Consider the following 23596-nt stretch of genomic DNA (forward strand, 5'->3'; position numbering starts at 1 on the left):
AAATTGCAAAAAATCAAAAGTTTGTGTATTAATTTGTCAAAATTAAAAGTTTATGTTAAATTTGCAAAACACGCTAAAGTTTATGATTTTTTACGCCATTAAGCCTTAAATTTATATCAAATGAGTGCTTTTATCCATTTTCTCATAACCGGACTACTGAAAGGCGGAAATTAAATTTTAATATTTTGGATATAATTTATTGTTTGAGTTAAGTATTTTAAAATTCCCAACATATGTCATAATTCACACTTTAATCCCTCATGTTTAAAAATCAAATAATTATAGTCCTCTATTTTTTGTTTCCATCAATAGTTTAGTTTCTTAGTCCATATTTGGTGTTCGTTGACTGAGTTAAAAAATTTGAAGATAAATTAATTTTCAAACATGAAAAACAAAATCGTTGACGTAAATAAATATAAGAAACCATACTGCTTTTTTAAAAAAAAATTAAACATTTGGCTCAATTAACTAAAACAAAAATGGACAGAAAGAATATCCTTTAATTTTCAAACATCAAAACTAAAGTGTTATTTATAATGTATACAGAGAATTTTATACTAATATGCTCTTGTTATTTTATTGTCACGCAGGACATATATTATTTACACCATATTATCATTATTTTTCTAACATGATAGCAAAATTCAAGCAAATATAGATTCTGAGCAATATAGTAGATTCAAAAAGTTTAGATATTATTAGTTTATCTTTTTTAATAAATTTAAATCTTTTTCATGGGGTTATAATCACAATTTAGTCATCAATGGATAGAATTAATAATCTAATAATTTTAAATTTTTATGATATTTTGCTAATTTCAACTAACTTTTACTAATTTTTTTACTTTTCTTAAAATATAAATCTTAAAAAATTAATTAAATGTCATATATTCAATTACAAAAATAAATATAATCTAACATAAATTTTATACCATTGGTAACTATAATGTTTTAATAAATTTATTCAGATAACACTTTATCATTTTCGTAAGGATTAATTGTATTAATACACGAATTTTCTCTTGATTTGCAATTACAACATGAAATTTAAAACTTGTCAAACTGGTACATCAATTTTTCAGTTTTTGGTAAATTGGTAGCCGATCAAATCATGCAACACGTGGATGTATATTACAATGTTGATGTTAGTGTTTTTCTAGTTCGGTGTACCAATTTGTCAAAAATAAAAGCCGGTGTACAAATTTGCCAAATTTTAAAATCCGTATTCTAATTGCAAATCAGGATAAATTTTATGTATTAATTTGTAATTAATCCTTTTAATAAAGAATGTGGTATAATAAAGTTAACTTTTATCGTATAACTTATGCTCCAACCTGTAAAAAGAATACTTTATCTACCTTATTGCATGTATTCATATTTAGGTCATCTTAAGAATTTAAAATTAAATGCAAATAGCAATGTCAAATAACAAAAAAATAAATCAACACTTTAAATAATGAGCGAAACTGGTAGGTAAGGTTTTGAATTGTTTTATATTTTAGTTGAAGATTTCAGCCCTAATATTACCTTTTTTATTGCACCACTTGGTTTCATGTTGATCTCTTATTGTTTTCTTTTATTCGGTGATACAAGTTAGTGGCAATTAAAAACATTAAAAACAAAATAATATAAAAAATAGACAAACTAACTAAATTAACTATAAATGCAGGACTGTATCGACAGAATCTACGGGTAGATATGGACTGGTTAACCGGTCTTTAAACTTTACTTGCAAACTGGTTCATACTATTATAATTTTCAAAATTTAAAAATGGTTAACCATGTATGAGAATTTAAAACCAAAGATTAAAACTCTATATTGATTAAAGTTTGTAATTACACAACTTGAAGGAGAAATTAACAAATGTTATTTATTTATACTACAAATCAGTAACTGCTTCTAACAAATAACATATATAGCGTGTGTGTGATGATGACATGGACACGCACAATGTGCGTGTTGCTGAGCTGGAATACGATGCAGCAACTAGATATATCACCAGAATTAAAAGTGATAAACAGTTGCAGTGTATAAGCACCAATTTGCACTATATAATCGGTTGATCATTCAAAATGGTTTGAATTTTTAATTTTACGATTTAATCATATAATTATAAAAAATTAATTAAAATAAATAAGTTTTATAGACTTAAATTTTAGACGTGGTATAATAAGAAACATCAATTCTATTTCATTTTTCATAGTAAATAAGAATATAAAATAGAAAATGTATTTTATTTTAAATATATATATAATTTGTTAAAAAAACAAATTACTCATAAACCGGTAGCCATAGAATTTAAAATATCGAATGTAAACCTAAATTCTTGTACATATCAACCACATTTTTAGTTTGGTTTTTCAATTTAGTTCAGTTAATTGGTTTGATCGATTTTTTCCCACTCCTAACAAACCCCCTCCTGAAATATTTTTTTTGTAATACATATAAATCAAAGAAATGTTCAAATCCACCAAATTCTATTATTATTATATGCCAGGGGAAGGTATTATGGTGCACAAGTCTTTGCATTAGAAAGTGACTTAAAATAAAGTAAAAATCCAATTTCATTATGATGTCAGTTTGAATGTACATATTAATACACAAAAACTAAAAATTTCTACCAACTTATTTCCATTCCAATAAATTGACCTTAGTTTGTACAAATTGTATTACAACTACAGGATAGTTGATGAAGAATGGTGGTATTTGGCATGTTGATTGTCAAATTTGTTTGTGTTTTGGCTCTTACACTCCTGGTTCATGGACAAGATCAATCAGGTTTCGTAAAATCAATTACACTCTTATTTCAGTTAAAATTTTACGTTTATGCATGTTGTTCTCATTTTTCCGAAACTCTATATTTAAAATTTTACGTTTATGCATGTTGTTCTCATTTTTCCGAAGCTCTATATTTATATTTAATTCTTATGAAAAATATGGTTATATCAATCGCTTTTCGTTTTTTGTTTAAGTGTTTATATTTCCATGCTATATAAACCACGTTATTCGTTTAACTAGATATATATCTGCCCCTCAGATTTCATTAGCCTTGATTATGAAAATTTCTCGAACTTTACGTTAGAGCATTTCATTTTTATTTCCGTAAACGGTTATGAAACACCGGAATTCGTTAATGTTTTTCATTTTTCATTTTGATATTTTTGTTTCCGTGATTAACTAAGTATTTTTCTCCACCCCCTCAGCTTTCATTAGCCTTGATTGTGGATTGCCAGCAAATTCTACTTACATAGATGAAACAACAACCTTAAAATACATTTCGGACGAATCGTTCATCGAAACAGGGGTCATTAAGCCCATAGCAACCGAATTTCTTAGCAGCTTCAATCAACAACAACGAAAGCTTCGGAGCTTTCCGCAAGGCATCAGAAATTGTTACAAATTGGAACTTGTTAAAAACAATAAATATTTAATCAGAGCTACTTTCCTATACGGAAATTACGATGGACTAAACAAGCTACCGGCTTTTGATTTGTATATCGGACCGAATAAATGGGTGAATGTGCAAATCATCAACGAGACAATCTATCCGATAAAGGAGATAATTCATGTTTCTAAATTCAACTACGTACATGTTTGTCTTGTAAGAACAGGCTCTTGGACACCTTTCATATCGACATTAGAAGTCAGGCCTTTGCATAATAGCACGTACGTTTCGCAGTCGGGATCGTTGTCGTTGTTTAATCGTGCCGATGTTGGTTCTTTAACCAATCGATTAGTCAGGTGAGGATGAAACCACTTTGCTATCATTTTGTTTTTGGTCGTTTTTTTGTTATTGGTGTAAGTGATCAGTTCATTGTCACGTCTAGGAGAGTGTAAAAATCAAATTAGATCGAACAACCGAGCCAAAGCAAACTAAAGTTGTAAATGTTTAGATTTTATTTTTTGGACAATTTTAATAATTTAAAATAAAATAATCGAAATAACCGGAATATATAATAGATAATTAAATTAATTATAAATTCTTAAAAAAATTAATATAAATACATATATGTAGTTTTTTTTGGTAATTATTTAAAAATAAACATTTGAATTACTTTGCATATGTATATGTTGATAATTACTTTGCTTATGTATAAATATTCTAAAAGAAAAACTACAAAATAGATTGTTTAAGACAATAACTTTTGACGTTTCAATGAATTTTAAATTAAAATAGAAAAATAAATTCAAAAGTTTAGTATCCAAATTTTTTAACCAAACCAAACCGAACCTATCGAATTGCTGAGTTCAATTCGACCAGTTTGACAAGATGGGTTAACTCAAGTGGTAAGAGTTCCCCACCTATGACTGTTAGATTTTGATTTCGAGTCATCACGGGGGTAGGAGCGAAATTTAATTCTCATTTAAGTAAAAGAAAAAAAGAACAAAAGATTCGATCAATTTTAACTTATATTGTGCTGTGAATCAGTTTGAACATTCAGCAAATTTTCGATTTGGTCGATTTTTATCAATTTTAAACCAAACCAAATTGAACAACCGATGCACATCCTAGGCACGTCATTTAAAATTGATGGAAATGAAATCAAATTAGGGACAAAGGGTTTTGGTGTAATTAAAACAAAGTTCAGGACTTTATTGTTACAACTAAATGTAAAAAGACTATTAGAGGGAAAGAAGTTAAAAGATTGTGGCGGGCAAATTACCATCAAATTTTGTTGGATTTTTTTCTAAATATTTGCAAAAATATGCTTTAATCTTTTCTATTGCAAAAATATGCTCTTTTGATAAATTATTGGTATATTGTTACTAGATTGGAAAAAGAGCGTATTTTTATAAAAATAAAAGTTAAAAAAGATATTTTTACAACAATAAAAATTCAGAGTACATTTTTACAAAAACTTCAAAAAAAAAAAAAAACATACAGAGCGTAAGTTTTTCAATTTTGTTTAACTACATTCCAATTTTGACAAGCTTATTAATCAATTATGTCTCAGGTACCCTGATGATCCCTTTGATCGCTACTGGCTTCCCTTTCATTTCGATAGAGGGACAAGTATAAATACTACAGAGACCATCAAGTCCGGTACTAATTTCTTCCGGCCACCATCAAGTATTATGCAAACGGCCACGATTCCGACGAATGCTAGCGAGAAAATAACACTCAACATAGACACTCAGGATAATACCTTCCAATTTTATTTATTTGCACATTTTTCTGAACTTATAAAGCTTGAAGCTAACCAGTCTCGTCAGTTCAATATTTCTGTGAATGGCAAGGTCTTGGTTGGACCTATTATTCCTGCTTATTTGTACTCATTGACAGCATATAGCATTTCAGCAATTCCTGGAGGGAAATTTGAGTTTGATTTCTTGAAAGTTGGAAGTTCGACCTTACCACCTCTTCTCAATGCGATCGAGCTTTATTCTGTCGTTGAACTCTCACAATCCGAAACAAATCAAGACGATGGTATGATTTATATTCGGGTATTTACAAATAAGATCACAACTTTTACACTGAATTTCAATTCTAGAATTATTAGCTAAAATGATATCAAATATGTATACCTTACTTCAAATTAGTTGGACTTGTTCTTGGGCCGGATTTAGACAGGCTTGAATTTTTTAAAGGCAAATCCAAGTCCGGCTCGAATCCAGTTCGGGATTCAAAAATACTTCTCAAATCCAGCTCTAAATCACTATTTTTAAGGGTTCAAATCAAACTTGTGCAGACCCATATTAATTTTTATAATATTAAAAGCTCAAGTCCGACCATAAAAAAATTGGCTTTTGGGCTCGGGCCGAGCTTTGGACAAAAATAAGTATCCAAATCCGGCCCTAAGGGGCGGGCCTAGGCGGGCGGATCAGATACCCAAACCCATAGGCAAGTCTAAAATTAATACTGTAATTTTAATTAATATTATTTTAAGACCATTAATTTTATTGTCGTTTCAGACTAGAATACCCAACCATTTCAAATGACTTGAAGTTGACGTGACAATAATACGAGGGTACCCAATCTTATTGCTATCTCAGCTACAAGTTATTTAAAATGGTCGGGAACTTGATCTCAATTAAAAAACAAAATAATAATTTTAGAAAGATATACATTAAAATTATAATACCAAGTTAAAAAAGGTGTAAAGTTTAGTACCATCTTTGCCAATAACTCATAATTCTATCACGACATTTAAAAGTTGACAATATCATTTATGAATTCTTTTTGTTCTTTATTTAAGCATGACATTTATATGTTATGTTTATTTTTAAAAATTGTTTTTCTTGTGTTTGTCTAATCATAATAGTTAATGCTATTACGCAAATCAAGTTAAACTATAAAATAACAAGAAATTGGCAAGGAGATCCATGCTCTCCTCCGGATTATAAATGGGAAGGACTTGATTGCAAATACAGTGATACTCATTCACCAGTAATCACATCTTTGTAAGTTTAGCATGAAACTTTTATTTTTCCAATTTTTATATTCGTGTTTAGAATATTGAATATGGGAATTTTATTAGGGATTTGTCAATGAGTGGATTAACAGGGGAGTTAAATCCTCAAATCTCCAATCTGAAATCATTGGAAACTCTGTAAATTTTCTAATCCGAATTTGATTAATCAATTCAAAGCATAATTTTTTGATAATTGCATAAAATATAATTCCAAATTTATTCAATAATTCTAGGGATTTATCAAACAACAGCTTGACCGGACCCGTGCCTGATTTTCTCTCTCAGCTTCCCTTAAAATCCCTGTAAGTTGCAGCTGATAAACTAAAACTCAGAATTGGGATTGTATCTTCCTTTTCACATATTTTTCCTTTGTAGAAACTTGGCAGGAAACAATTTATCAGGTATAATTCCGGCGAACCTCCTAAATAAATGGAAAAGCGGCATACTCTCTTTAAGGTACGATTATCATTTAAAAACCAATCAAAATGACACTGTTAATTTATCATTCTAGTTCTTACATTTTTTCTTTTTTTTCCCAATAATTTTAGCATCAGCGAAAATCCACAGCTTTGCGAAGTAAATTTATGCAACTTAAATCAGAAGAATTCGAAGAAAAAGACTAATATTGTAGTTCCAGTTGTGGCATCTGTTGCTGCCTTACTTGTCGCGGGAGCAGGATTGACAATTCTGTTATGGCGGCTTAAAAAAAGAAAACAACAAGGTATAGTTGATCAAATTAGGAATTTTATTATCGATAATATAATTATTTTTTAATTTTCATTTCTATTCGGGAATCGATTATTACCTGTTAATATACTAATTCATGGGCCAGGCTCGGGCTGGGTCCGCCGAGCTTTTTAATTTTTTTTACAAGCTCAGACCCGACCCGAGCCTAGCTCGGGCTTTATATTTCATGCCCAAACCAAGCCCTAATATTATATTTTTCCAGGTTCGGGCCGGGTTTGAGCAGAGTTACATGAAAATTCTATAAAAATGAATTCTATGTGCGGGTTTTTTTCCGGGTTCGGACTCGGACCGGGCTTGGGACTAAATATCATTGCCCAGACCCAGCCCTAAAGATTGAGTTTGGGTGGGCCTGGACGGGTACTTAAGCTCATAATCAAGTCTACATGTTAATAACTAATGTTAATACTATTTGCAGTGTCTGAAAATGTTAAAGATCAGATAAGTGGAGAGCCATTAGAGATGAAAAGACGGCACGTGGCGTACGCTCAGGTTCAACAAATTACAAATAATTTTCAGAGGATTATTGGTAAGGGTGGATTTGGAACAGTTTACTATGGTCAAATGGATGATACGGAAGTAGCAGTGAAAATGCTCTCTTCGTCCTCTGCTCAAGGCTACAAGGAATTTCTAGCAGAGGTATATCTATGAACCTATGCATAAAATTAAAAGATAAAAATCTGTGACTTTAGGTTATAATTACAAGTTCATACAGTCATTTTAAATGTGAAGTTACACTTGAATTATTAAACAATCGGCCTCTAGGTTAAATACTTAAGCGTCTCTACTAAAAGCATTAATCATTATTTAGATTTTATTTTGATAATAATTAAGATACCATAAAAATTGTGTTTTCTTCTGTCAATTGCAGGTTAAGCTTCTTTTGAGAGTTCATCATAAAAATTTGACATCTCTTGTTGGATATTGTAATGAAGGCAATAAATTGGCCCTAATTTATGAGTATATGGCTAAAGGAAATTTAGGAGAACATCTTTCAGGTTTGTTTGTAATTCATCATAAGAAATTAATGAATCAGATAAAGTTTGGAATTGAATCAAAAATTGTTTTTTTATCAGTAAATCCCTTAATCTCGTCATGTTTTACCAATTAGACTAGATATATCAATTTTAAAAACAATTGTAAGGATTAGTTAATGTATGTTATAAAGTTTGGGATTGAAGGAAAATTATTACATAAATTTATGCTGCTTATGAATGCAGAGGACAACACGAACATTTTAAGTTGGAAAAGTAGACTTCAGATTGCTCTTGAGGCAGCACAAGGTTGGCAAGTCATGAATTTCAAATATTTTTTACACTTAAATTTAATATTAAAATCACAGATTGGCTAAATAAAATGTGACATGTAGGATTGGAGTATCTTCACAATGGTTGCAAGCCACCAATTGTACACAGGGATGTGAAAACGTCAAACATTCTGTTGAATAGTAATTTCCAGGCAAAACTTGCTGATTTTGGATTGTCGAGAATTTTTCCAGCTGAAGGCGGCTCTTATGTTTCGACCATTGTTGCTGGCACTCCTGGCTACCTAGATCCTGAGTAAGTTTTTGCATAATCAATTAAAAAATTATATTAATATTATTTGAACAAACAACGGGCACTTTTGATCACTTTGCCGATTGCCAGACTACTTATAAGATCAAAAATGGATTTTAAATTTGTTTTTATGATTTGTCATTTTAATTCCACTTATGCATGTGTATCATTTGCACAAGTTATAGCACCATTTATATGCTAATTTGACATCAAAACTTAAGTAAATATGAGAATTATATTACTTTTTCTAGCACATAAATTATCTAAAATCGGCTAACATAACTTGTTTAAAAAAGTTTAGACATAATTAGTAGAATTTTTCCTATGTGAATAACCTGTTAACAGTTTGATTTCATTTTTCAGGTACTATGTGAATAACTGGTTAACGGAAAAAAGCGACGTATTTAGTTTTGGAGTTGTTCTGTTAGAGATAATCACAAGCAAAACAGTGATTTCAAAAACCAGAGTTCATCTAAGTCAATGGGTAAGTTCCATGGTCGAAAATGGAGACGTTCAGAGTGTCGTTGATCAACGGTTGAGAGGCGATTTTGAGATAAATTCAATGTGGAAAGTTGTTGAATTGGCAATGGCTTGTTTATCAACGACTGGTGCTGAAAGGCCGACGATGAGTCAAGTGGTGATCGAACTTAAGGAGTGCTTAGCGACGGAGATGGCAAGGCAAGGAAACAACTCATCTTTTTCAATGAATTCTGTCGAACTGATGACTGCAGATCTCTATAGTGAATTCACACCTATGGCCAGATAGATTTTAATTTCTATCTTGTTGTTTAAATCTACATTTTTATCTATATTAGTTCTGTAATATACAGTTACTTGATGACATGTATCAAATCTTTTAGGCAAAAGTTAATAATAGTCTCTGAATTTTGAATTTTCTTAGTTAGATCATCCAACTTTAATTTTATTCATAAAATTTGAATGCATGTATTGCAAAATATAATTTCATTAAATTATAAAATTTTAGAAGTTTAAACACTAAAATTTAACTTCTCAGAAAATAGCAAGATTTTCTTACTTGGTTCAACTTATACGTGTCACTTCCTGGGGAGCAATTTGACTTCCCTTTGACTAGGAAAGTGACTTCCCTAGCCAAACCTAGGTAAACTTGAAAGAAAATACAACTATATCCCTATATTTAATTAGCCTAATTAGTTATTAAGGATAATATCATCTTTAAATTTTAATTAATTAAAATCAAAATACAACTTTCCGGGGAGTTAGTAAGTAAACCAAGCAAAACAATTATCAGTTTCCTTTCTACTAATTTCCTCAACAATTAACTTCCCGGAAAGTATAATTCCCGAGAAGTATACTTTCCGGGCAAGTGAGGTTTAATATTAAAAAATTAAAAGTTCAATCACTTAAATGGATTTTAAAAAGTCTAGAAATCATTGGTTTTTCCTTATTTTTACTATGTGAAAGACTAGTAGACTATTATATGACTACGGAACAAAAAACTAAAACCGAAAAAAGGTAATTGCTATTAGTATATTGTTTTTCAATGAAAATCTTGAGCCCATGATTAACTTAAATAAATTTGGCCTAATTATTTAAAAAACCCTCACCTTATAATATTTTTTCGTTTATACCCTCACGTAGGAAAAAAATCATTTGTATCCTTTTTTTTATTTTTCGTTTTCATCTCTACCCTAAAATTTAATTTTTTGACAATTAAATTAATTAAAAGATGAAAACATTATAAATGATTAATAGTATTAATATTTAATTAGAATATAAGATAAATATAAAGGATCATTTTGAGTATTTTTTCAAATAAAAAGTGATCAAATTAGCTCTTTAAGGTAGAGACGAAAATGAAAAATCAAAAGCGGGTACAAATGAACTTTTTTCTAGGTCAGGGTATTAACGAATAGATATTACAAGGTAGGAGTTTTTTAAGTAATTAGGCCAATAAATTTTACAAGATTTTATAATTCTTTTATACATTAATTATATTGAATTTAGTTCACTTATTTTTTGAAATAACAAAATTATATAATCTTGTATTGAATTCAAAATAAAAATATTTGTAAGTAAAATAAACTTGAATAAACTAAAAGAAAAAAAGTATAAACATGCTTTCACAACACTTTTGTTTAAAGCCAACTCTTTAAGTTTTTTTTATCAATTGCGACAAATTTTTTACAATTATATTCTAATTTTAAAAGTTTATTACAATTGTGTTCAAATCTTTTCATTTCACTTTTAAATTCAAATCTTGGCGTTTTACTTTTTAAATTCAAACTTTTATGTCATTTATCAATTACGACCAAATTTTATATTTTTCGGCCCACCAAAAATTTTAAAATTTTGATTGCAATTGATCAAAGATATAAATATTTAAATTTAAAAAGTAGAACGCGAAAGTTTAGATAAATTGCAATAATTTTTTGAAATTGAGATTTAATAGTTAAAATTAAAAAAATTGAATCACAATTAATTAATAAGAAAACGCAAAAAATTAAGAGCAAATAGTATGCGACTTTCCATATTTATCATTTCATATTTTGATCTCTTTTGTTTGAAAATCGAACGACATGACCCCTCATTTGTGTTTTTGTCAACGATTTAGTCCATCAGTCCATTTTTGATGTTAGCCAACCGAGTCAATGGAATTATATGGTCCCCCATTTTTTTTTCCTAAATGATTTCGTCTTCCATTTTTGTTTCTGTCAATGATTTTGTCTCTTATATTTGAAAATTATTTACCCTTAAGTTTTTTAACTCTGTCAATTAACACCAAAAATGGACGGAGGGACTAAACTGTTGAAAAAAATAAAAGTGAGGGATCATATCATTTGATTTTCAAACAGGAAAGACTAAAGTATGAATTATGAGAAATACAAAGGCCTTGTAGTAATTTGCACAAAAATTAATGGTCTTGCCTATTACCCTTAACACTCCATCCATTCCACACTTCAACATCTCTGTGTGACATTCCATCAAACAACTCACATGCATATGCACAATCATAACACCAGCAGAGTCACCAAACACAATCTCTGCAACAGTCAATAACTCTTAGTTGAAGGAGTGAAACGTGAATTTTACCTAGTTCTTGAAACGCTGTCGTTTGATGTCTAGGCAGGATTGAAGGCTCCAACTCGCCGGAAAAACCTGAATGATTGGGACTCAAGGCGGCGGAGAAGAAACCACCGCGTAAGATTTTTTTTTTCTTTCTAGTTTTCTGTTTCTATATATAATAAACTGGCATAATTTTGGAGTAGTTCAGTTGAAATTTGAGAAAAGCCTATTTTTGCGAAGAATTAGAAATTTTGCCATGTTGCATCTTGCATGGAACTGAAGGGCTTAATTGATCCACTTTGGAAATATTAAGTGTGTTTTAAGTAATTTTTAACTTAATTTAACAAATTAAGTTAAATTTAAATTGTATTATCAAATACCAAATACCACTTAGTAATAATAAGGTAAAAGGTGTAAAAAGTTCTTTAAGTTATTCACAAAAAGTATATAATATAAGTACTTTTGTTCTTTTTTTGGCAACTTAGGCCCTCAGTATTTTTAAACGTTGCAAAATAATCCTTTAAATTTTTGAAAAGAGCAATGAGTTTTTTTTTGTAGGATACTTAGTCCCTGACATTTTTAGTTATTTCTATGTTTTTTTTTTCACACGTGGGGTTTTATTTGTACTATAAAAACTGAGGGCCTTTATGTAGTTTTCTGAACAACTTGAAGGGTCTTGTTTACCCTCTGCCTAATAACAAGTGCTAAAAATATAAAATTGAGTGATAGTATAGTTATTAATACCCCTAAATATAAGTTATACTAAAGGATTAGAAGTTTTACTGTGGGCAACTTCCTAATATCTCAACAATTGCAGACTTTTTCGAACTTCTTTTCATATAACATAATCAATCAAAACTATGTATTACAAATTATCCAAGTTAACAACTAAAATCTTACGTTCAAACAGTATAAATTTTAGAAAAATATGACACACTAACTTCTGCAATCTCCCAACTTATAAGCAAGAAAAAGAATGGAGTTTTGCATACTCCTTTTAATCAAATTTTTGTGTGTCTTAGCTCTTACAGTCTTGATTCATGGACAAGACCAGTCAGGTTTCGTATTCCATATCTTAACATATAAATTTATATTTATTTCGTTATAATTCATGCAAAATTTATAGTAAGACATCTCTGTATCTGTTTCTGTATCAGGGTTCATTAGCCTTGATTGCGGGTTACCAGAAAAAAACAGCTATATAGAAGAAACAACAGGCTTAAATTATATCTCGGATGCATCATTCGTCGAAACAGGCGTTAGTAAGAGTGTTTCGTCGGAAATTCCGGTCTTTTATCAGCCGTTACAGTATCTTAGAAGCTTTCCTGAAGGTGTCAGAAATTGTTTTAGTGTGGAACTTGTCAAAGACGTAAAGTATTTGATCAGAGCTGATTTCGTGTATGGAAATTACGATGGTTTGAATAAGCTACCGGCATTTGATTTGTATTTGGGACCAAATAAGTGGGATACAGTGAAAATCACCAACTCATCGGTACTTCACACGAAAGAAATAATACATGTTCCTAAATTGAACCACGTAAGTGTTTGTCTGGTAAAAATTGGACCCTGGACACCTTTCATATCAGCATTAGAGATAAGGCCTTTGTACAATGGGGCGTACATGACGGTTTCTGGAGCTCTGTCACTCTATCAGCGGTTGGATATCGGTTCATTATCCGATAAAGTTATCAGGTGAGTTCCTTTGCAGTCTGCAACTGTAAACTTTAACATTCTAGCTTTTTTTGGTGTTTTAACAAGGTGATATCTCAGGTTCCCTGATGATGAGTATGACCGTATCTGGCTTCCACATTATTACGAGAACTGGACGATTATAAATACTATAGAGACCATTAATACAGGTCTTGATATCGAGTTCCAGCTACCATCGACAGTCATGAGTACTGCTGCCATACCTGCAAACGAGAGTGAACCCTTGCAATTCTTTTTAGAATCTCAGGGTGATAGCTACCAATTTTATATATACATGCACTTTGCTGAAATTGTAAAGCTTGAAGCTAACCAGTCCCGCCATTTCAACATTTCTCTGGACGGAAAAATCTGGTACGGACCTGTTATACCTCAATACTTGTCTGCATTCACTGTATATAGTGATTCTCCCCTGACTCGAGGAAAATACTCCTTCTCGCTCTTTAAAACCGAAGATTCAAACCTGCCACCTCTCCTCAACGCGATGGAAATTTATGTTGTTGTTAACCTCTCACAACTGGAAACAGATGAAAATGATGGTACGTATCCTTAATTTTGTTTATGAAACTCTAATGCATTATCCTAGCAGTAAGAATTATTACCAGAAATACAAAACTTGTGTTCTATCTTAGTTGATGCTATCATGAAAATCAAGTCAATATATAAAATAAAGCGAAACTGGCAAGGAGATCCATGTGCTCCGAAGGAATATGCATGGCAAGGTCTTAATTGCACCTACAATCGCACTGATTCACCAGCAATCACATCTTTGTAAGTTAAACATATCATCTTTTCTTTTAACATTTTGCTCCTTATCACTATTACTAATTACAAAGACTCAATTAGGGACTTGTCCTCGAGTGAATTGACAGGGGAGATACCTTCTGATATATTAGATTTGAAAGCGCTAGCAACTCTGTAAGTATTCTAATTGCATATGAATTGTTGGATTGGAAAAACATATATTCGAAATGAATTTAGTCTCATTTTAAATTATTATACCATCCAGGGATTTATCAAACAACAGTTTCAGTGGACCTGTACCAGATTTTCTTTCTAAATTGCCCTTGAAATCGCTGTAAGTAACTTGCTACGGAACAGACATATTACTTTATTTCTGTTCTGATATGTCCTTTTTTTCATGTTCTTGCTATTCTGTGCATGAACTTGATTTTGTTTCCCTGTTTTGTTCTGTTATGTTTTTTTTTATTCGTTGGTTTTGGCTTCCTATATATGCAGGAACTTGGCAGGAAACAATCTGACAGGTACAATTCCAGCAGACCTCTGGGATAAATCGCAACGAGGTTTACTGTTGCTAAAGTACGGTTTAAAAGAACTCAATCCAGTCTTAAGTGTTATACAGGCTGAAAAATTCCAATTCTTATAATTTGCTTTCTTTTCAAAAAACACAGTATCAGCGGAAATCCAGAGCTCTGTAAATCCGATTCCTGCAATAAAAATAAGAAAAAGAAGAATGTTATAGTTCCAGCTGCAGCCTCCATTGCTGGACTTGTAATCATTGTAGCTGGATTGGCAATGAGTTTATGCTGGCGTAAAAGTAAAAAGCAGCAAGTAATATGTAAGTTCATGTAATAATTATTAAACCAGGCATATAATAATACTATAGAGATTTTTTTATTATCTAATTGAATTTGGATAAAATTTGTAGTAGCTGGGCCAGGGAAAATGGAAGCCGAAACCAAAAGAGAACCACTGGAATTGAAAAAGAGACGATTTACATACTCGGAGGTCCGTCAGATTACCAATAATTTTCAGAGGATTCTTGGTAGAGGAGGATTTGGAACAGTATACCATGGTTACTTGGATGATCATGAAGTCGCGGTGAAGATGCTCTCGTCATCCTCTATTCAAGGGTGTAAGGAGTTCCAGGCAGAGGTATGTATCATCTACGCGAACATGAATTCCGGAAGGCTAAACTTAATAAGCATCTCTTATTAAGTCGATTTCGTTAATAAGATGTATAATTTCACTTCTTGATAGGTTAAACTTCTTTTGAGAGTTCACCATAAAAACCTGTTGTCCCTTGTTGGATACTGCGATGAACGCAATGGCATGGCGCTTATTTACGAGTACATGGCTAATGGAAATCTAAAAGATTATCTATCAGGTTTGACTCTAGCTGATTGACGTGTTTCTATCTGAATATTCAGTACAATCATAGTAGTTATGATTCGGTTTCTTTCCCTGTAAATAATATAGACAAGTTTTTCATTTGAATTGAAATGAAATAATCCGATAAGCTTTGTTTCCTGTTCAAACAGATGGCAATGCAAAAATTCTGAGTTGGGAGTGGAGACTCCAGATAGCCCTCGAGGCAGCACAAGGTTGTCATGTCTACAATTTCACTTAACATTATTCGTCTACTTAGTCATCTTCTTTTGCTCTCTCTTATTTTTTTTAGTTGGCCCTTAGTGAAGTTTGAACTCTAGAGTCCGGACATATGTTGCACAGAAACAAAAACGTTGAAACGAAAAAATATTGAAACATAAAATTTGCAAATAAGAATAGGTTATTAATATTAAGTTTTGAAGCGTTTTAACAGAACACCAAAATGTAGGACTCGACAAGTTTCTCTGCAATATAGCTAGGTAAAAACCTTAGTGACAACTCTAGTACCAACTGAGCTACATATAATCGGTACTTAACTTAATCTTCTTTATGGAAATACAACCAAAGTGATTTATATAGCGTTTGAATGGTAGGATTGGAGTATCTTCATAATGGTTGCAAGCCACCAATTATACACAGAGATGTGAAGAGCTCAAACATTTTATTGAACAATAAATTCCAAGCGAAACTGGCTGATTTTGGCCTGTCGAGAACTTCTCCAGTCGAAGGTGGCTCACAAGTGTCAACCACAATTGCTGGCACCGCTGGCTACCTTGATCCCGAGTAAGTATCAGAATCTTACTATCAATAAATCAAATGATTCTCATCAACACACTTTTTTTCAGTGCTAGTGCTGTTAAATAAATTAATTCCACGATTGGGTTTTGCAGGTACTATTTGACCAATTGGTTAACAGAAAAAAGCGACGTGTTCAGCTTCGGAGTTGTTCTGTTAGAGATAATCACAAGCCAACCAGTAATCTCCAGAACTCGAGACCAGGTTCATCTAAGTAAATGGGTTAGTTCCATGGTCGAAAATGGATACGTTGAAGGTATCGTCGATCTACGATTAGGTGACCATTTCGACGTTAATTCTCTATGGAAAGTGGTTGAGCTCGCGCTGGCTTGTGTTTCAGCAACTTCTGCAGAAAGGCCAAGTATGAATCAAGTAGTGGTGGAATTGAATGAATGTTTAGCAACAGAGTTGGCAAAATCAGGGGATGGAAATAGCTATGGATCCAAAAATTCTATTGAATTGATGGCTGTAAATGTGCATACTGAACTAACTCCACTTGCAAGATAGTATTTTCATTGTTTTGCTTGCAAAATATTAAGGCAACGATTAGGCTAGAGAAGCCAAATTACCATTTTAGTATTTTTACTAGTAAAATGGTGTATATCAATCAATCCTTAAATGGTTCACTTTTTTTTAGGTAAATTGTGATAAATTCAACAGTTCAAGTTCAACTATGAATTTTCTAGTTTTATTTGACTGCTTCGACCATTTAGCAAATCTATCAGCAAGAAAGATTTTTTAGAACTTGGTAGTTTTTCTTTGGGGAAATTTACAAAAATGTCCTAAATTTGTTCAAAGTTAATGTTTTGTTTGCCTAATGATAAATTAAATCTTAGGGCCTACTTTTCATCCAAAGGGATGAGATTTTTCTTCTATGATGGTGGGAGACCACCCTCGTAACATATGCGATTTTACTCCTTTGATGCGGGTTGTTACAATTTTATTTAAATTTTTTAATTTTTGTAAAATAGCTAGTTTCAACATTTCGTTGCAATTTTAGCTATTTTTTCAATCAATTTAATTTTCTCTACTTTCTAACTCAATGCAATACATATTAGCTTTGTTTGAGTTTTTTTTTGTATTTTCAGCTTCAAATTTATTTATTTTGCTTCAATCATGGAAAATGTTAGAGAATTTATAATTAGATTTTAATCTTATTTTTTTATTTTTTTAATATTAGAAGTTAAATTTTAAAAAATGAGTTTTGCTAATTACGGAGTTAATTTATAAATTAAAGTAAAAATTAGAACAATTAAATTGGTTGGAATTGTTTTTGGCTAAAATTGCAATCAAATGTTAATTTTTATTGCAAAAATTAAACGTTTTGGTTAAAATTGCAACAACCCTTAAAAGTTTGGATTTATTTTATTATTAAGCATTTATTTAACTTTTTACACTTCATGTATTCACTTTATTCCTAAGAAAGTTCACTTTGTACGCTCTATATTAAAGACTATAAGATGTATCTTTGAGCTATACGCAATTGTGTAAGTAAACTTAGAAGCGTAAAAAGTAAAAAAAGGATTGTTGTTTTTTAAATAAAGATAATTTTTTTGGGTTTTAAGTGTATTTTAAAAATGAGCAAATTACTATGACACCTCTCATATTTGACATAATTCACAGTTTAATCCCTCTTATTTGAAAATTGAACTATATAGCCCCTCACTTTTATTTTTGTCAACGATTTAGTCCTTCCGCCCATTTTGGATGTTAGTCAACGAAGTCAACAAAATTATATGGTCCCCCATTTTTGGTTTTCTCAATGATTTCACCCATCACTTTTGTTTTTATCAACGAATTAGTCTTTCAGTTTTGATAATTAATTTATCCATAAGTCCTTTGACTTCGTTGACTAACACTAAAAATGGACAGAGGGACTAAAGTGTTGACAGAAGCAAAAGTGAGGGGCCATATAATTTAGTTTTTAAGGGATTAAAGTGTAATATATCAAATATGGGGAGCTTTATAGTATTTTTTTCTTTAAAAATTAAGGGAGTTTTTTTAGATAATTATATGGTTTATTTTTTTGAGGTACAAGAAAGTTTTAGCGTTTCACTGTCCTTTGGAGATATTGATATCTGAATAATTTCCTATTCTGGTTGAGAACAAAAAATAACAAATATGGCCTCTAATTGAGAACAGAATGCTTTAAACAATATCCTCAATTTGCTGAATCTTTTGATTGAACCAGTTTTAAAAACCGAACCAGTAAGACCACTGATCATCGGTTCAACCGGTTCAGTGACCGGTTCACTCGGTTTAATAAATTTTAAAAAAATTAATAAAAATCTAATTTTCTGTTTTTTTATCGGTTCAACCTCTAGTTTATCAGTTCAATCCCTGGTTTTATATGAGCTTGATCCGAAGTGACCAGGCCCGGGCGACTGTTTACCAAAAACACAGGTCTCCGCAAAGTTGTAAGACCATGTATGGGGGCTGACGCCTGCCCAGTGCCAGAAGGTCAAGGAAGTTGGTGACCTGATGACAGGGGAGCCGGCGACCGAAGCCCCGGTGAACGGCGGCCGTAACTATAACGGTCCTAAGGTAGCGAAATTCCTTGTCGGGTAAGTTCTTATTATAAATAAATTTTCTAGCATTTGACTCCGTACCAATGAAGGATTCAATTGTACATTTGAAAGATAGCCCAAAAAGTTGAGAGAATGCGTAGGTAATGAATTTAGATAGATCTTTTCTGGTTGAAACCACGCATAAAAATGAGATTGACATAAATTGACAAAGTAATATTTCCATTTTTTCATCAGAAAAGGCCTATCTTTTGCAGCCAAAATGGATTTTCCTCGATATCTAGCATAATGCATGAAAGGATCCTTGAACAACCATAGAATTGCCTGAAAACCATTAGCAAAGACTTCCACAAAATGTTCTATTTTTCCATAGAAAGAAATTCGTTCAAGAAGTGTTCGATAAAATGTTGCTCGTAAATAAAAAGATTGGTTACGGATAAAATACGAAAACTTACTTCACATTTGCAATTACATAGAAAAGACTATTTATCTCAGAGAGGTTTGCGAAAAATTCTAGGAAAACGGCAACGACTGCTGTCGCTCACGTCTTTTAGCTGGAAATTTTTCCATATTCCATAAAGGAGCTGAATGAAACCAAAGTTTCATGTTCGGTTTTGAATTAGAGACGTTAAAATTGATGATGACTCAACGTCGACTATAACCCCTAGCCTTCCAAGCTAACGATGCGGGTTCGATTCCCGTAAACCACGATTGAATTTATGGAAGCATTGGTTTATACATTCCTTTTAGTCTCAACTTTAGGAATCATTTTTTTCGCTATCTTTTTTCGAGAACCACCTAAAGTTCCAACGAAAAATATAAAATGATTTTTCGTTATCTTAGTTGAAGTAAAGAGCCTCCCATATGGGGGGCTCTTTACTTCAACTAGTCCCCGTGTTCCTCGAAATGATCTCTTAGTTGTTGAGAGGGTTGCCCAAAAGCAGTATATAAGGCATACCCAGTAAAACTTACAAGTAAACCAGATATAAAGATGGCGACTAAGGTTGCTGTTTCCATTATTATATAATTGAATTTCAAGACCACAATGGATCTATGATAAAATCATTTATTTACAACGGAATGGTATACAAAGTCAACAGATCTCAATTAATACAAATAAATAGGATTTATGGCTACACATAAAGTCCAATTAGATCTATGCTTTGGAGGTACTCAAATTAATATTATATCAATTAGAATAATTTATGGTTGGCTTGTTTGGACCAAAAAAAATAAAGTATCCAGGCTCCGTTTAGAAGAACCCAATTGGTAATATATCTATTACAATTTTTACTTGTATCATATTCTATTTATGAAGTAAGAATAATTTCAAACTGCCAATCATACTCAATCAAATAATAATAATGAATATGCCAAATATTTGACAGAAGATGTGAAATGAATTAAATATAAAAAAAAAAGTTGTAACAAAAAGACGCGGTATTGCGGCATTTGCTCTATATGTGCAAATAAAAATCGGGCAAATCCTTACTTGGAGTAGAGCAAAAACCTAAAAGAATTAAAGAAACCCATTCAGGAACAAGAGAATGTTATCGTGATTTGAACCGAATCTCGATGAAAAAATAGATCAATGAGAAGTTTGTTTAATAAGTTTAATAATTTTTTTATAGGTAAACGTGTTAAAACTCATCTGGAAGAAAACCCCTTTCGTTAGAAAAAAAGAATTAAGTTAAAAAAACTTACTATAAAAAAAAAGGGAGGGTTGGAATCTCCACATTGATTCTTTCGTTTTTCGCGATTTTTTTGAACCGTATGCATCAAAAGGTGCGCGTATGGTTCCTGGAGAATAGAATTTTATCTTAATCAACCGACTTTATCGAGAAAGATTACTTTTTTTAGGTCAAGATGTTGATAGTGAGATCTCGAATCAACTTATTGGTCTTATGGTATATCTTACTGGATCTCCACCTACACAAGTAAATTGTTGATAAAACTCCAAAATGGCATTTTCCTTTGACCCAATTTTTTTTTCTTTATCATTCAGGAAAGATAAGAAAATCTCAGGGTAGCACACATTCTCTAAAATTTCTCTTAGATTCGGAGTCGAGTTTGTTGATTCTCGGATACGAAGATATCAAATGGGCTACATCAAACTGGCATGCCCAGTAACTCATGTATGGTATTTGAAACGTCTTCCTAGTTATATTGCAAATCTTTTAGATAAACCTCTTAAAGAATTAGAAGGTCTAGTATATTGCGATGTGTGATTTGATCGAAATTCTGATTTTACAGTTTTGGAATGAAAGAAAAACTGTCATCCCAAAAGAAATGGGATGTCCAACTGCGTTAGATCTTTACTGAAACATAATCTAAAAGCAGATCTTCATTATCTAACTAAAATTCTCTTCAAGTATCAATTAATGTACGAGGAATTATACCAGTTCAACTTCTAGTTCACCGGTTCAACCTGTCGTTTTTACCGGTTTGATTCAGTCGAATCCGGTTCAACTGTAAAATCTGGTTTTTGAGCATTTTAAATCGGACTACTAGCAGGTTTCTGGTTTAACCGGTTCGATCGGGGCCGGTCCGATCCGATTTTTAAAACACTGAATTAAACAACAAGTCATTTCTAACTCTCCAAATAAAATAGACAGCAGTTGGAAAGATAATTCTTCTGCAGATTGCAAGCCTGGATCTCCCAGCAGCTTTTCTGATGAAGAGATCAATTTCTCTCCTCCAAGGCAAGACAAATCAACTTATCAGTGATATTTTTTAAAATAATGACAGTGATCATATAGTTTGTCTTAATCAATGTCTTTAAACAAAATCGATTCACAATATGTCAACAATGTTAGGACTAAAAAGGATCAAAATGTACTACTGTTATAAAACTGCAAGCACTTGTATTATAATTTGATTATCGATTTCTCATCAACAAAATTTATTTTGTATTGACTATGTAATATATGACAAATGCGTAAAATTTCCTTTTCTTTGTTAATTATTTGGAAACATTCTTACAAAACTATATATACAGTATACCCTCTAATAATTAATATTCAGTAAATTAATAATTCTAATACTTAATATAATTTAAAGGAACCAATTTTAATTTTACGTCATATAAGATATTCAATAAATTAATAATTATAATAATTAATAAATTTTTAGTCCATTTTATATATTAATTATTAGAGGGTCGACTGTACCATATATAATCTTCTTCATAATGTCATGCGAATTCCGTTGTTTATAAATGAGTAGAGGCCTAGAGGATAAACTCAGTTCTTAAATTTAATTGTGATTCGAGGTTAAATATTTCACTCATTCATTTTAAACAATTTAAAACAACACTTTTTATTTTTAAATCAATTAAAAATATAATTACGTAAAATAATTTTAGAGACTGAAATGATCCATTTTTTTTAATTAACTTAAAAATAGAGTATTATTCAATATTGATCTAAAAGTAGAAAATATTGTATTTAATTGATTAAAAACTGAGAGCTAGTTATTTAATTTTGAGTCACAAGTTTATAGATCTAGTTGACTCTTTACTCATTTATAAATTATAAAATTTATTCATATAAAAATCTAAATAAATTTAGCCTGATTAATTTATTTAAATAATTTCTATTTTTTTATTTCAATTAAATCCATTTCAAACTAATCTTAAGTAAATATTTATGCGTGCATATGATATTTTAATGGTCAAATATCATAAAAAGGCCTAACCTTTCATAAAAGTTTCACAAAAGTCATGACCTTTCAATTTTGTCGATTTTGGCCAAAAACAAATTATTTGGTTTCAATTGTGGCCAACTCTCAATTTGATTTCAATTTGCCTGTGTGACGCCTATGTGCCGCCTATGTGGCAAGCCAAATATTGAAAGGTCAGGACTTTTGCGAAATCAAATAATTCATTTTTGGTCAAAATCGACAAAATTGAAAGGACAGGGCTTTTGTGAAATCAAATAATCAGTTTTTGGCCAAAATCGACAAAATTAAAAGGTCAGGACTTTTGCGAAACTTTTGTAAAAGATTTCGCCTTTTTATAACATTTGGCCTATTTTAATTTAGTAATTCTATCACAACTTGTTTGCAAGCGTATGCTGTGTTAAAATACTATGGTGGACTTTTTTACTTGGCTATATAAGTTATGCTATAGCTAAAAAATTGTAATTATAATTACCGGCGAAATCCATATATTTTCCTAAACAAATAGACAATTAGTGCAAATGAAGACGACACTAATGATACTTTAGAGATTCTATACATAAGCATAATACATACGCAAATTCTTCAAAATTGTAGGACCCTTTGGAGTGAATGAAATTTTTAAAATTATGTGGAATTCATTTGTAATTCTAATTTTGTGTTTGTAATAAATAAACTTAGGGCCCCTTTGAAATGAATGAATTCCTTGGAATTGAAATTCTGAAATTGGTTTTACTTATAATTTGAGGAATTGTAAATCCAACTAAAATAGGTGAAATTTATAAATAAATTCCAAAAATTTAAAAGAACAATTTTGTTTGACTAATTTGTTCTTACTTTATAAAACTATTTTTTTTATTTTCTTTCACTTTTTATTTTTATTACTATTTTTTTTCTATCTTTTGTTTTAAATTTTCATCTCCATCTTTTTTATGTAGTATATTTTTATTTTTATTTTTCAAAAATCATTATTAATTATTTTATACATCTTAATCATAATAAT

General features: G+C 31.0%; 1 protein-coding gene across 1 annotated transcript; it reads left to right on the forward strand.

Annotated features, from left to right (window-relative positions):
* The first annotated feature begins 2611 nt into the window (after nt 1-2611).
* On the forward strand, nt 2612-17061 carry LOC126680692 (LRR receptor-like serine/threonine-protein kinase IOS1). Its single transcript, XM_050375857.1, has 26 exons — nt 2612-2778; nt 3204-3741; nt 4956-5428; nt 6264-6402; nt 6480-6551; nt 6647-6715; nt 6789-6869; nt 6962-7134; nt 7576-7796; nt 8029-8155; nt 8378-8440; nt 8527-8716; nt 9077-9476; nt 12723-12816; nt 12916-13450; nt 13529-14004; nt 14098-14236; nt 14312-14383; nt 14475-14543; nt 14705-14785; nt 14878-15044; nt 15135-15361; nt 15467-15593; nt 15748-15810; nt 16189-16378; nt 16486-17061. The coding sequence occupies exons 1-26, from the start codon at nt 2697-2699 to the stop codon at nt 16895-16897; spliced, it is 5280 nt and encodes a 1759-aa protein (XP_050231814.1). The 5' UTR covers nt 2612-2696; the 3' UTR covers nt 16898-17061.
* The last annotated feature ends 6535 nt before the right edge of the window (nt 17062-23596 follow it).

The sequence above is a fragment of the Mercurialis annua genome, linkage group LG5 (assembly GCF_937616625.2).
Source record: "Mercurialis annua linkage group LG5, ddMerAnnu1.2, whole genome shotgun sequence".
Taxonomy (NCBI): domain Eukaryota; kingdom Viridiplantae; phylum Streptophyta; class Magnoliopsida; order Malpighiales; family Euphorbiaceae; genus Mercurialis; species Mercurialis annua.